The sequence below is a fragment of the Cricetulus griseus genome, chromosome X (assembly GCF_003668045.3).
Source record: "Cricetulus griseus strain 17A/GY chromosome X, alternate assembly CriGri-PICRH-1.0, whole genome shotgun sequence".
Taxonomy (NCBI): Eukaryota; Metazoa; Chordata; class Mammalia; order Rodentia; family Cricetidae; genus Cricetulus; species Cricetulus griseus.
Genome location: NC_048604.1, coordinates 59,404,118 through 59,417,133, shown reverse-complemented (window position 1 = coordinate 59,417,133; position 13,016 = coordinate 59,404,118). Strand labels below are relative to the sequence as shown.

The 13,016-nt window shown below is 32.6% G+C and overlaps 1 protein-coding gene across 3 annotated transcripts in view; it reads left to right on the top strand.

The window, feature by feature from the left end:
* Positions 1-7,087, top strand: part of Znf711 (zinc finger protein 711) — a 29,654-nt gene extending 22,567 nt beyond the window's left edge. For 2 of the 3 annotated variants that reach the window (XM_027433066.2, XM_027433067.2), the window contains exons 6-9: positions 858-992; positions 1,784-1,828; positions 3,530-3,673; positions 4,400-7,087. In XM_027433066.2, the coding sequence (XP_027288867.1) occupies positions 858-992; positions 1,784-1,828; positions 3,530-3,673; positions 4,400-5,577 (1,502 nt within the window). In that variant the 3' untranslated portion in view covers positions 5,578-7,087. The remainder of the gene's footprint in view (positions 1-857; positions 993-1,783; positions 1,829-3,529; positions 3,674-4,399) is intronic. The other variant, XM_035450261.1, reaches the window with a different exon arrangement.
* The last annotated feature ends 5,929 nt before the right edge of the window (positions 7,088-13,016 follow it).

Genomic DNA, 13,016 nt, shown 5'->3' with positions numbered 1-13,016 from the left:
CATAAATTAAATTCAGTGATACACTTATGACATTAGATAGAAATAATTTTTCACAGAAAGTATGTGAATTGTCTCTTTATGTTTAAAATTTTAACCTCAATAATATTACCTTTAAATATGTCTGTTTTTTCTCTCAGTGGTGTACTTGTAAGTCCTGCTTCTTAAAGAGGGTCTACTAATTCTTGAGAAACAGCATTTCATATTTATATTTGTATGTACATGTTTATATATGCATATATGTGTATAATTTTAATTATTTTTAAAAGTTTATTCAATGACTAGCATATTGATAATTATCCATTACACATATGGTACTATCAAAATAGTGCAGGAAAGCATAAATTACTCCATAGCAATATTTTTATGGAAAATGTTTTCTGAGTTCCAAAAAAACTCTCAGGAAAATTTGTGCAACAACACCCCTTTTATAAATTTCCAGTGTCTTATGGGTTGTAATACCCTTTTCAAGCACACATGTTTTGTAAATATAAAAGTTGTTTTCAGAGCCAGGCATGATGGTGCATGGCTATAATCCCAGGACACAGAAGGCTGCAGCAGTAGGACTGCAAGTTTTAGAACAGCCTTGGCTGCAAAGCAAGACCTTGTCTCAGAATGAAAAATAAAGAAGCCATTTTCATAGCACTTGTTTCAATACAGGAAGATAATAATTTGGGGGAAACAAGTATCTTCTAGAAGCACTAGCTTTCAAAAATACCTAATATAAACTTAATTTAAATTTATACACTTTGAAATTATCTGAGATGGAATCTTGAAAACTTAAAGATTTAATTTGTTTGGATTTTTCCCATTTATTAAATACTTGAGATTGTAAACAAGCAATTATTTCCAAAATTTAGGTTATGCTGAAATGTCAAATGACGTGTGCATGGAAATCATTATAGGGGAAGAGGAAGGAACACTCCTTGAGAATCAGCTTGAGAACTCTGATGTTAATAAAACAGGTTTCCCTGTTGTCTATCCTGCATCATATGGTAGGAAACTAGTATTTTTACCTAAGTACATAAAGTTTGTATTTGCTATGCCTTTGAGCAATTAAATATTCTTTGTCATAATGCCACTGTGTTGGCTAATAGAATAAAATGTTCTGCTGTGAATTGATTCATCTCCAGTTATTTTACATATTTTTTCTATCACAAATCTTATACTACTAAACCTTATTTAATGAATGTTTGTAGAATCTGTGTTAAATCCTACCTGTATAAGTGAGCACCGTAAAATGTTTTATTTTCCTAAAATAGGAGTATCCTTTTAAAATTAATTCTTCCCCTTTAACAAAAATGTATTACCGTTGTTGACGCACAAATAATAAAACTGAGGTTCTGGGAGATAAACAATTTTTTTTAGAAAATATGTTCATTTATCAAGCTTTTTCTTACCCCATTCTTTTGTTAATCTCATTTTTCTATAATATATATATTAAAAGCTTCTGATGTACAGTGCATTAATTAATCCAAAGTTGTTTTTCTCAAAGTTTCATTCATTCAACAGTCACACATGTACTGAACATCTTCATTGCTAAGTGTACTCTGCAGGAATAGCTACTTAATTTCACTTAAAATGTAAAACTGTTCTAGATGTCATCAGTTCTAATGAGGCAGACAGTAGTCCTTATTTTCAGTAGAGGATATTATCTAACTTAGGTAAGTTTTCAAAAACAAGTATATTTTGTTGAGAAATTGGGGCAAAAGTAAATTTTTATATATTAAAATATGATCTGGTAGTAGTTTCTCTATATCAGTTTATAACTAGTCCCTTTTTATAGATGAAAGAAGAGTTTCCCGAAGATATGAAGACTGTCAAGCAACAGGTGAGAGAGCATTGTAAAGGAGATATAAATTATGTGTTTTGTTTTATGTACTAGTTGCTAAGTAAAAATGTTAGCTTATGTCTGTAGACATATTAGTTGGACTTCACCTATTACAGATGTTATATAGGAGTTTTCCTCTTTTTAACAGGCAGCATATATAAATGCAATGTGCATTAATTTGTGAATGAAATCCATTTTAGGTTTCCCTGATAGTACAACTTACCACATGGATCATAAAAGGTTGCTCTGGAAAAATTATACAATTTACTTGAAGAGAAAAGGAACAATTGTTCATATCAACCATTTATTAATGTCATTCTTGGAGACTGCTCAAATTTCTATGGCAAACATCTAACATGAATATATAATAAATTTGTATCTCAGCTTAATAACTTGTCTATTTTAACACACTCTATTTAGTGTTATTCCATGGTCAGTTTCTTTTTTTTTAAGGAGATTTTTTTCTCATGACAAAGTATATAGTTGTTCTGTTTTTTTTTTTCCTACTGGGCAGTATTTGACTCTAAATTTTAATGTAGTTTTAATAGAAATCGACAAAAGACATATATTAGCATATATGCTAGTCTGACAGTTTTGTAGAGTTAATTTTTTTTTTGTTTTTCGAGACAGGGTTTCTCTGTATTGTTTTGGAGCCTGTCCTGGAACTGGATCTGTAAACCAGGCTGGCCTCAAGCTCACAGAGATCCACCTGTCTCTGCCTCCTGGGTGCTGGGATTAAAGGCATGTGCCACGAATTCCGGGCAGAGTTAAATTTTTAATGTATGTCTTCGTTATAGTTCTATTGCTGTGAAGCACTGTGACTAAGGCATCTTTTATTAATTGGGGGCTTGATTAACAGTTTCAGTGGATTTGTCCATTATCATCATGTCAGGAAGCATGGCATCAGGCAAGCAGGTAGACTTGGCGATGAAAATTTATATCCTGATCCACAGACAGGCAGGCCAGCAGAGAGAGAAACTGTGCTTAGGGTATGGTTTTGCAAGCCCACCTCCACCTTCTACAAGGCCACACTGCCTCCAACAAGGTCACAGCTCCTTATCCTTCCCAAACAGTTCTGCTAACTGGAAACAAAATATTCAAAACTATGAGCCTATGGGGGCTATGCTCATTCAAAACATCACAATGTATTTGTACAATATGATATAGATTTATGAGAACTTGTTTCATTAAATTCTTTACTTTGTATGCATTGGTCACATGGCAGCAAATTACCTGCCATGTATATTTTAAACCCTGAAGTCAGTCTAAATAACTTCTGTATCATAAAAGATACATGTATCATCTATTTTTCATTTAACTACCATGACTGTATTGGTTCACTTAGTTATATATGTTCTTTGCTGAATCCATTTAACTTTGTAAGATTCTATTCATAAGAAGTTGCTCTGATTCCATAATTTTGTATAGTTTCTTAAAATAAAGTTTCTTATGTTACATTAATCTTACCAGTTCATTCCTTTAGGATGGTCATGTTGAAATAACTTAATTTTGTATACTATCTTACTCAGTGTGCTTGCATGTACACAAGAGGATATGAATAAAACTAAGGAAAATGAGAAAATGTTTATACTTTCTGAAATTTAATACCATAACTTAGCACCATGTCACATCAAGTAGTTTACCTAACAAAACCCTGAAACAATAAAAATGTGATTGAATTGTTTGTGTTTTTGTTTTCAGGAAACACTTTTGACTCGGCATTAGAAAACAGAAGCACCACAACAGCACAGTTCCTTCAAATTTGTGATAGCATTAACACAAATAAAGTACTTAAACAAAAAATCAAGAAGAGGAGAAGGGGAGAAACAAGGCAGTGGCAAACAGGTAGGTTATTTCTGCTTTAAGAATAGTATAGTAATTTGAGATGTACAGTTTTGTGTAATGCAAGGAAGAAAGTCAATGTTTGCAAGGTAGTTATTCGCCCATATAGCAGTGTATTTTCTATAGATAACTGCATATATATTAAGATTTATTTTAATTTGGTGTGTGTGTGTGTGTGTGTGTGTGTGTGTGTGTGTGTGTGTGTGTGTGTGTGTGTGTGTACGTGTGTATAACACATGTGTGCAGGTGTTTGTGGGGGCCAGAAGAGAGTGATGTATCCAATGGAACTGGGTTTACAGGTAGTTGTGAGCTGCCTGACATGGAAGCTGAGAGTCAAACTAAAATCTTCTGAGAGAGCAGCAAGTGCTCTCATGCTATTTCTCCAGCTCTGATACTAAATTTTAGCAGTATATTATTGGTGCTTTAAAGTGCTTATTTCCACCTTATTCAAGAGATACTTTAAAGACAAATTCCATATGGTTATAAAGGTGCTTTATTCCTTTTTTTATGTTTCATGCCATAGATGAGTACTCTACAGTAGAGAGCCACTCATTTCTCAGCAAGCAACTTTACTCCACAAAATTTATAATATGCATTTTTATCTTATAAGGCTTCTATTTAACTAGTATTTTCACATACTGAATTTCAACTAGTTTTAGGAACCTGTTTTACAAAATATTTTAAAGCAGTGTGATCAGATGTTACAATTTCCTTTTTTCCCCCATCCAGCTGTTATAATAGGCCCTGATGGACAGCCCTTGACAGTGTACCCTTGCCATATTTGCACAAAAAAGTTTAAATCCAGGGGATTCTTAAAAAGACACATGAAGAATCATCCTGATCATTTGATGAGAAAGAAATATCAGTGTACAGATTGTGACTTTACAACTAACAAGAAAGTGAGTTTCCATAACCACTTAGAAAGCCATAAGCTCATAAACAAAGTTGATAAAACCCATGAATTTACAGAATACACTAGAAGATACAGAGAAGCTAGTCCACTGAGTTCAAATAAACTTATCTTAAGAGACAAGGAGCCGAAGATGCACAAGTGCAAGTACTGTGATTATGAAACTGCCGAACAAGGACTGTTAAACAGACATTTGCTGGCTGTTCACAGCAAGAATTTTCCTCATGTTTGTGTTGAGTGTGGAAAGGGTTTTCGTCATCCTTCAGAACTCAAGAAACATATGAGAACCCATACCGGTGAGAAGCCATATCAGTGTCAGTATTGTGTCTTCAGGTGTGCAGATCAATCAAATCTGAAAACTCACATTAAGTCTAAGCATGGTAGCAACCTGCCATATAAATGTGAGCATTGTCCTCAAGCATTTGGTGATGAGAGAGAGCTTCAGCGCCATCTGGATTTGTTTCAAGGACATAAAACACACCAATGTCCTCATTGTGATCATAAGAGCACCAACTCAAGTGACCTTAAGCGGCACATCATATCTGTCCATACTAAGGACTTTCCTCACAAATGTGAAGTCTGTGATAAAGGTTTCCATCGTCCTTCGGAGCTTAAAAAACATAGTGATATTCATAAGGGTAGGAAGATCCATCAGTGTAGGCATTGTGACTTTAAAACATCAGATCCATTTATTCTTAGTGGTCATATTCTTTCAGTTCATACAAAGGATCAGTCATTGAAGTGTAAACGGTGCAAGCGAGGGTTCAGACAACAGAGTGAGCTCAAAAAGCACATGAAGACGCATACCGGTAGGAAGATTTACCAATGTGAATATTGTGAATACAGCACCACAGATGCATCTGGCTTTAAACGACATGTGATTTCAATACATACAAAAGACTATCCACACAGGTGTGAATTCTGCAAGAAGGGATTCCGGAGGCCATCAGAAAAAAATCAGCATATAATGAGGCACCACAAGGAGACTCTTATATAGGAAGATCAATATAAGGAAAGGAGTTATTTACAAAATAAGATATGCTATTTGGGAGGAGAACCTCACTGTTTTATCTGGTTTCAAAGCGTGATATTAAGTCATACCTTTACATTCTTTGTATTAAAGATCTTAAAAACGATTGGGATTAGAAGGGGAGTCTCATAGCCCTTTGAAAACTACTTAATGAGTTCAACAAACACCATAGGAGGGTTGCAGAGGAACTTAACTGTTTATTAACAGTATTATGTGCATAACTAAACTACAGAGAGGGAAAAGTTAAGACACCTTATTTGATTGGTCATACTAGAGGTGAGTGTTTCTGAAAGGAGAATATATAACTGATTTAGAAATGCTTTGCTGTACCAAGCAGCCTCACTTTTATGCAATTTTAGAAATGGGGTGGGGAAAGAAAATGCAGTCATCCATCAGTCACTTAGTCATTGAACCTTTTATATTGTACCTGGACATTGGATTCCAGAAATGGCAAAAGTTTTGTGTATTCGTTACAAGGAATCTCATTGAGAAAACAAGTTATATTAATTCAGTACTAGTAAAATAAAAAGCACTTCAGAGTTGCTGATATTTTATCACAGGATACAATGTTTAAGACATACATTCTGTGCTGAAATCTGAAGTGAAATAAATGAAATAAGGTTCCAGTTTTGATGTTCAAGTAGATTCAGTATGGCATATATGATAAAAATGTATTTGAGTCAAATGTGGCTTTCTAAAATGGATGCAACTATAACATTACAAAGTCAGAACTATGTTTCTTATTATCTAAATATTAAATTGAGAGAACAGTTTTCTTAACTATTAAAATATTTAGAATTTTTAGGACAGTTTTAGTAAGTATGACTGTTCAAGTCTTACTTGCTCTAATGTTTAAAGGTGCAATTTTATGCCATTATTGAAAAGTTTGATTTTTAAAATCTATATACCATATTCTTAACATAAATTTTCAATGAGGCGGTATTTATGCAGTATTTAACAGAACTATATGCTGCCAATAGGGTTTGGAGGTGGATATTCAGTTTACAGTGTATAAATTTAAAATATGCATCCCTTTAACAACGCTTTGTGTTAGCATGCTGCAAATCAAAATGGCGCTTAATATTAAAAGCTGGTGTAGGGAATTTTAATGAAAATCCTGTTCATAAATGTAATGGATATGATGTGTACTTTTAAGTTTTAGTTGGCTTAATTTAGTTTATATTCAGCTGTTCAGCATAATTAAAATGTAATTTTTCTTCATGCTATATTGTGGCTTTGTGTTTTAAGTAATATTCACCTTTCTGTTTTTGCACCAGATAAGAATCAGTTACTTGAAAATAAATTTTTTATCTTTCTTAACTTGAGAATACTAAATTTGGAAAATCTACTAAACTTGTGTGTTATGTGGCTGTAAATGATGTACACGCTGTAAAATAAGATTGTTACTGTTATGTGGACTTATTATTTCTAAATGTTACTCATTGAAATGAGCATAAAATAAAAAGCATTTATTGCACTTCAAAGTTTTGTAAGTTTATTTAAAGTTGTGTTATAATATGCATTTCTTATTAAAGACTTCTCGCTTAAACTTTCTCATAGGCAGTTTGATCTTTTAAAAATATCTTCTTCAATTTTGTGCATTAATTAACATGAGCTAGGGATTTAAACAGTTATCAATGATTATGGCATGTTTACTCCTCAAAAATAGGCATTATTTGATAAAACAATGATGAAATGCTTTAAGTAAAAGTACTCATTGTAAGACCTGAGAAAGGAAACTAAAAATTTTTAAACTGTTTACATGATCTAGTTCCGAGGAATGATTATAGCTATCAATTTTCCCAATATACACTCAAAAGATAAAGTATTGATTCAATCATTGTTTCTGAAAACAAGCATATACTAATTTGCTGTTCTCCAAAAACTATTTAACAGAATTCATAGTGCCATATATATATGTTAAATTTCTGTCAACTGAGTGATTATTCTTTAAAGCCCATTAGCTGCAGAAGGAATCTATTAACTTCATGCATTAGACAAGTGCTCCGAGATTTTAATAATTGTAAGGTCCACCTAGGGATCTTATTGAAATGTACAGTCAAATTCTATTGTAGTGACTAGTTTCACATTTCTGGCAAGTTCACTTATGTTGAGACCCTGTCACTGTTAAGGTGTTACACCAAAACCATTGACTGTAATTCTAGAACCTCGTGCTCTTGCTTAAATGGGTAAGTGGATAAAGAAAATCCACATTGAGGACATGCCATTAAGAACAACAAGAAGAAAAATACAAATAATCTGAGGTGAAAAAAGCTAATGCCAGACAATGTTGAGCAAGTAGGACTGATAAAGAGATGGGACCTGTGAGAAGTTTGTAGTAGGAAATGGGTTTGAAAGAATGGAGCAGTTTGTTTCCCTCCCTCCCTCCCTCCCTCCCTCTCCCTCCCTCCCTCCCTCCTCCCTCCCTCCCTCCCTCCCTCTCCCTCCCTCTCTTCCCTGTTGGTTTATATTTGAATATCATTTTGGAGAATAAGGACTATATCACTATTTCTGAGGAAAGCAAGGTACCATATAAAGAGATTGTTCATGGTTACAGTGGAATTAAACCAAAATAGATCTATTTCTTATCAATTGTCCCTGAAAATCTTCGGTCCAGAAAGAATAAAAATTCAGCTCATGTTAACAAATTAAAGCTAGTCCTTAAAAGAACAGGATTCCCTGACACAGGACTGCCATGTGTGCCTGTATGGGAATTATTAAAAATCCTTTTTACAGAATAGTTCATAGCCATCATATGCCGATGGATTTGTTCAACTCCCACTTTTAAATGATCTATGGCATGACACAATGTATCAGGAATTATTTCCCAGGTAAGATTCCTCAAATTCAACTCATGTCTCAAACAGGACAACCACCAATAGCAACCTTGCACTGCTCTTCAATATTATTCATATACATAAAAATTCAAGAATAAGATGAACAACTGTGTATACATTCCAATTCTTCAGTGATTAATGTTACAAAGCCTGTTTCATTTACGTTCTTCCTCTTCATCCACTTACCAATAATTGGTTATTTGATACCTCCTTCCCGGGTGGTTTAATTTGAAGGGAATCCCAGATACTGTTTAAAGAATTTTTGGTAGATGATAGAATTGCTCATTTATGAAGGCAGAGGAACAAACGAATCATAGCTGGCCAACCCTGGAACCTCTATAAAATTAAGTTTTTTCTTTAATTTTTGACTTAATAAATCTCCACACAGAAAAGAATGCATGTATAGTGCTATATAATAACTCTAGAATATCATTAAAGAATCTTCCTTTTTCTCAACTTTGTGCAGATCAACTCTACCCTTCTAAAAGCAAGATCTTGTAAACATGAAACCTATTAAGAGAGGTTGCAGAAAACTCTGATCCTGGGTGCCTGCCTGTTCCAATTATTATGCCTTTATATTTGTTCATTTTTCAAGTAACTACTACAAAGAGAATTTTGTTTCATTTAAAAATCTGAACTAGTTGACAATATTGATACTGCCTCATATATCACCCTTTAATGTCTGAAGTCACTTCCCATTTGATTTACAAATTCTCTCATCCTTGGAACAGGTATTTTCCACAGTACGATTGTCTCACTAGACTCCTTCAGGAAAAATCATGCATATATATATATATATATATATTAATATATATATATATATATATATATATATATATATATATTTAAACAAATTGGTTTGCTCTGTTGGGTCTTGATCCACACAAACAGTATTCAACACTGATGGTATTAGCAAAGTATATAATTAAAGCATATTTTAAACTCTTCCCCTTAAGGTATTCTGTAGCCTGTATTTCAAACAAAAATATGTTGAGATGGGAAACAAAAATTTACAAACACGATTTTTTTAGACAGTTTCCCTGTGTAGCCCTGTGTTGGAACTTACTTTGTATACCAGGCTGTCCTCAAACACGAAAGGTCCACCTTTTCTAACTCTCAAGTGGAGTGCTGGGATTAAAGGTGTGTGTTACCATGCCCAGCTTTTAATAAACACATTCTTTATAAAATGTATTCAAGAAAATTACCAAGAATATCATAATTCGACATGTAAAACAATCTTGTTTCTAATTCAAAGAAAAAAAGAATATCATAATTGATACTGGCTATCATGTAATTGTGCCACGTAACAATTCCATTATTCCTTTGTATATTCAAAAGGTATGTCTTGTTCTGGAGTAAATGTTAGATAATTTATTAATGAAAGATGTGCTTGATATACTCTTTGCTGAAATACATTGTTTACTATTTATCCTAGAGTTAGCATGGGATATTATGTATTTTTCAGTTAAAAATACTACAAAATCAAGTAAATTTTGTAATGGTGTGTCATGGTAATGATGGGCCATGTGAGGAACTCCTTTGAACACATTTACTTTCAAAAGAATTTCTATTTTCAAAAGAAACATAATCTTTATAAATTGCAATATTGAGAAAGAATGCAAAGACAGATTTTTGTTAAATTGACATAAATTTGACAATTGAATAGTTATAAAAATTGTATTCATTTTATATTGTCCAAGTTTGTAAAAAGTAATATGGCTAATGCACCAGTACAAAGATGGGAAGAAAATGTCTTAGCAAACCATGTTTGGGCTTAGAAAATTAGATTTGTAAGCAAAGGTATCATGCTTTGCATCAGATGGATTTCTTAAAGTTCCACCTTGAGTAGGCTACATCAAGAATGCTTTGTGTTTTGGTGGTTTTTTTGTTTGTTTGTTTGTTTGTTTTTACAGTATTGCCTCTTACCTCCTGTATATACATTCAAACGATAAAAACTTCCAGGCAAAATATGGAGATAAGCTAATAATCTTTCCTATACATTTCCTATTTGAACTTCCACAAAGACCATATAGATGCTTACATTTTTTATTTAGACATATAAACAAATTTTTCATGACAGACTTTAGTCTTTATTTTATTTGACAAATTTGAAAAATATACAGAAATAGAAATGAGATAAACAGGCATCCTCACCTGATATCACTGGAGTTTTCTTTGAGAAACTTCATAGAATCAGTGAGAGGAAAATACATCAGTTTTATTCCTCTTGTTTTTGTTTTGTTTTGTTTTTCGAGACAGGGTTTCTCTGTGACTTTGGAGGCTGTCCTGGAACTAGCTCTTGTATCTTGTAGACCAGCCTGGTCTCAAACTCACAGAGATCTGCCTGCCTCTGCCTCCCAAGTGCTGGGATCAAAGGCGTGTGCCACCACTGCCTAGCCCTATTCCTCTTATTTCTATTGATCTTATTTTCAAATGTAGAGAAAATCTCTCTGCCATTAAATTTTGTACAACTGCTTTTTAAAAAGTTGGTAAATATAATGAGAAACATGACTCTAATTCCCTATCCTTGATCAACTGGGCCGTCTTCTTAATTGCCTTATGATATTTGATATGATTAGTTTTTAGTAGTTATGAAAATAAAGGTCCTATTCTCATTTCAAACTGTAATTGTTTCAGTTTTCTGTCAAGGTAATTAAAACATCCCCTTATAACTTTTGTAATGGATGTATAACATAGTATACTTTTGCCACTGTTTTATATATATGAGTAGCTAACAGAGAAGAAATTGATCATAAAATAGAGGGGCATTGTAATAATATGAAACATTAACATTTTATAATTAAATATTGATAAAACGAATTTCATTCATGTTGTAGAACTTACTGTTTAGCTCAAGTGTTATGAAAATATAAATAAGACTTAATTTCATATCAAGATCTTTTAAATATTTCTCACCAGTAGTTCCAGTTAGTATAGTGCCACAGCCATGCTTATCATAACTGCTTCTTAGCATAATGAATAATTATTAGAATATGCTTATAAAGCATTGAAAAAATTTTATAAAGGTTTCTGTAGATTAGTACAAAACTATGTACTAAACATGCAACATGAATATATTTGTTACATTAATCCTGACTTTGATGAACAAATTTTTGTACCTTTTAATTAAGTTATAGTATGAAATTTCATTATTGTAATATATTTAACAAATACTTGTACTTTGGAAAGTCATTACATTTCAACTAAGAAACTTCTAAATACACTAAAGACTCTAATATAAAACATTCTCCAAGTAAGATAGTTATCAAGTATCTTTTATTGCTACTTTTATTACTTAAGCATTTATGACTATGCAATATTTCAATGTTATATCTGTATATCACTATGAGAACTTCTACATTCTTATTGTCCCACTACTACAGTACAGTATTATATGTTTTTAAGAAAGTGAATTGGATCACTTGCAGAAAACATGTATTGAAAGAATAGATTTTCCCAGGTACTAACATGTACTTAGGACCAAGTTGCACAATGAATAATTTAATTAATGTAGTTATTTTAAAAGATGTTAGCCCATTTCCTTGATTAACAACATTAACCTCCACCTCTGACTTAGCTATTTCCAAGGCATGTTAGCATTGGCACACTCTTGTTTAGTCACATGCTCAAGGGTAGGAAAGTACATTTAGGCTGTATTTTTCATGCTCTAATTAACCTATTTTAACTTTGCCTCTGTTTTGCTGAAAACAGCATTGAATTTTGCAGCTAAATTGCACATTTAACATAATAGAATAACTTGTAAAGACTATTCTTATGAATAAGTTTAACATATAAGAAGCGCCCAATATAAAATAGCAGGTTAGGTTCTACAGTGTCTGCAACCAGAGTTTAAACAAAGTATTTTTTCTTTCCATTTGTATGGTGTTGTATCAAATATATCAATGTATACAAAAGGATTCAGACCTCCTGAATGTCTGGGGGAACTCATCTTCACAATTAAATAATTCCATTAGATTGTTTGGGGTAGGACCATGGTTCGCAATTTGATTGCACTTTAGCAATAGAAAAATAACAATTAAAATACTGATGCAGACAAAGAAAATCTCCTTTGAGTTGTAGTACTGCAAAGTGGATCCATTCATGGCTAGAAAAGAAAAAAAAATCTTAAAATTGGTTCACAATTATTTTAAAATATTGCCATTATTACATGTACATAGTTCCTAAAATTATTCAGTTGGGTATGTATGTATACAACTAACATAAATGTATCACACTTTTATATACTCTTATATAGTACTCAATAAAATAGTCTTTTTGACTTAAGGCATGTGTTTTAAATGACTGTAAACCAGAGGAGGGAGACTGGGGTGCATTTTCTTCTTATTGCCATATTTAGAGGTTAAGTATATGCCAAAAATATTCCTGATAATACAGATCTATCATCTATGAATTTATATAAATACATTCCTCTACCTATATCCTTTCAGATATTAACCATTTCATTGGAGACAGAAGAAATGGCTACTACACATCTTCTCTGAGGCGCACGTAGTTAGTCTAGCAATTGTTTCTGAGTCTTAACTTTCAGCATCAACTGTCCTTAGATTA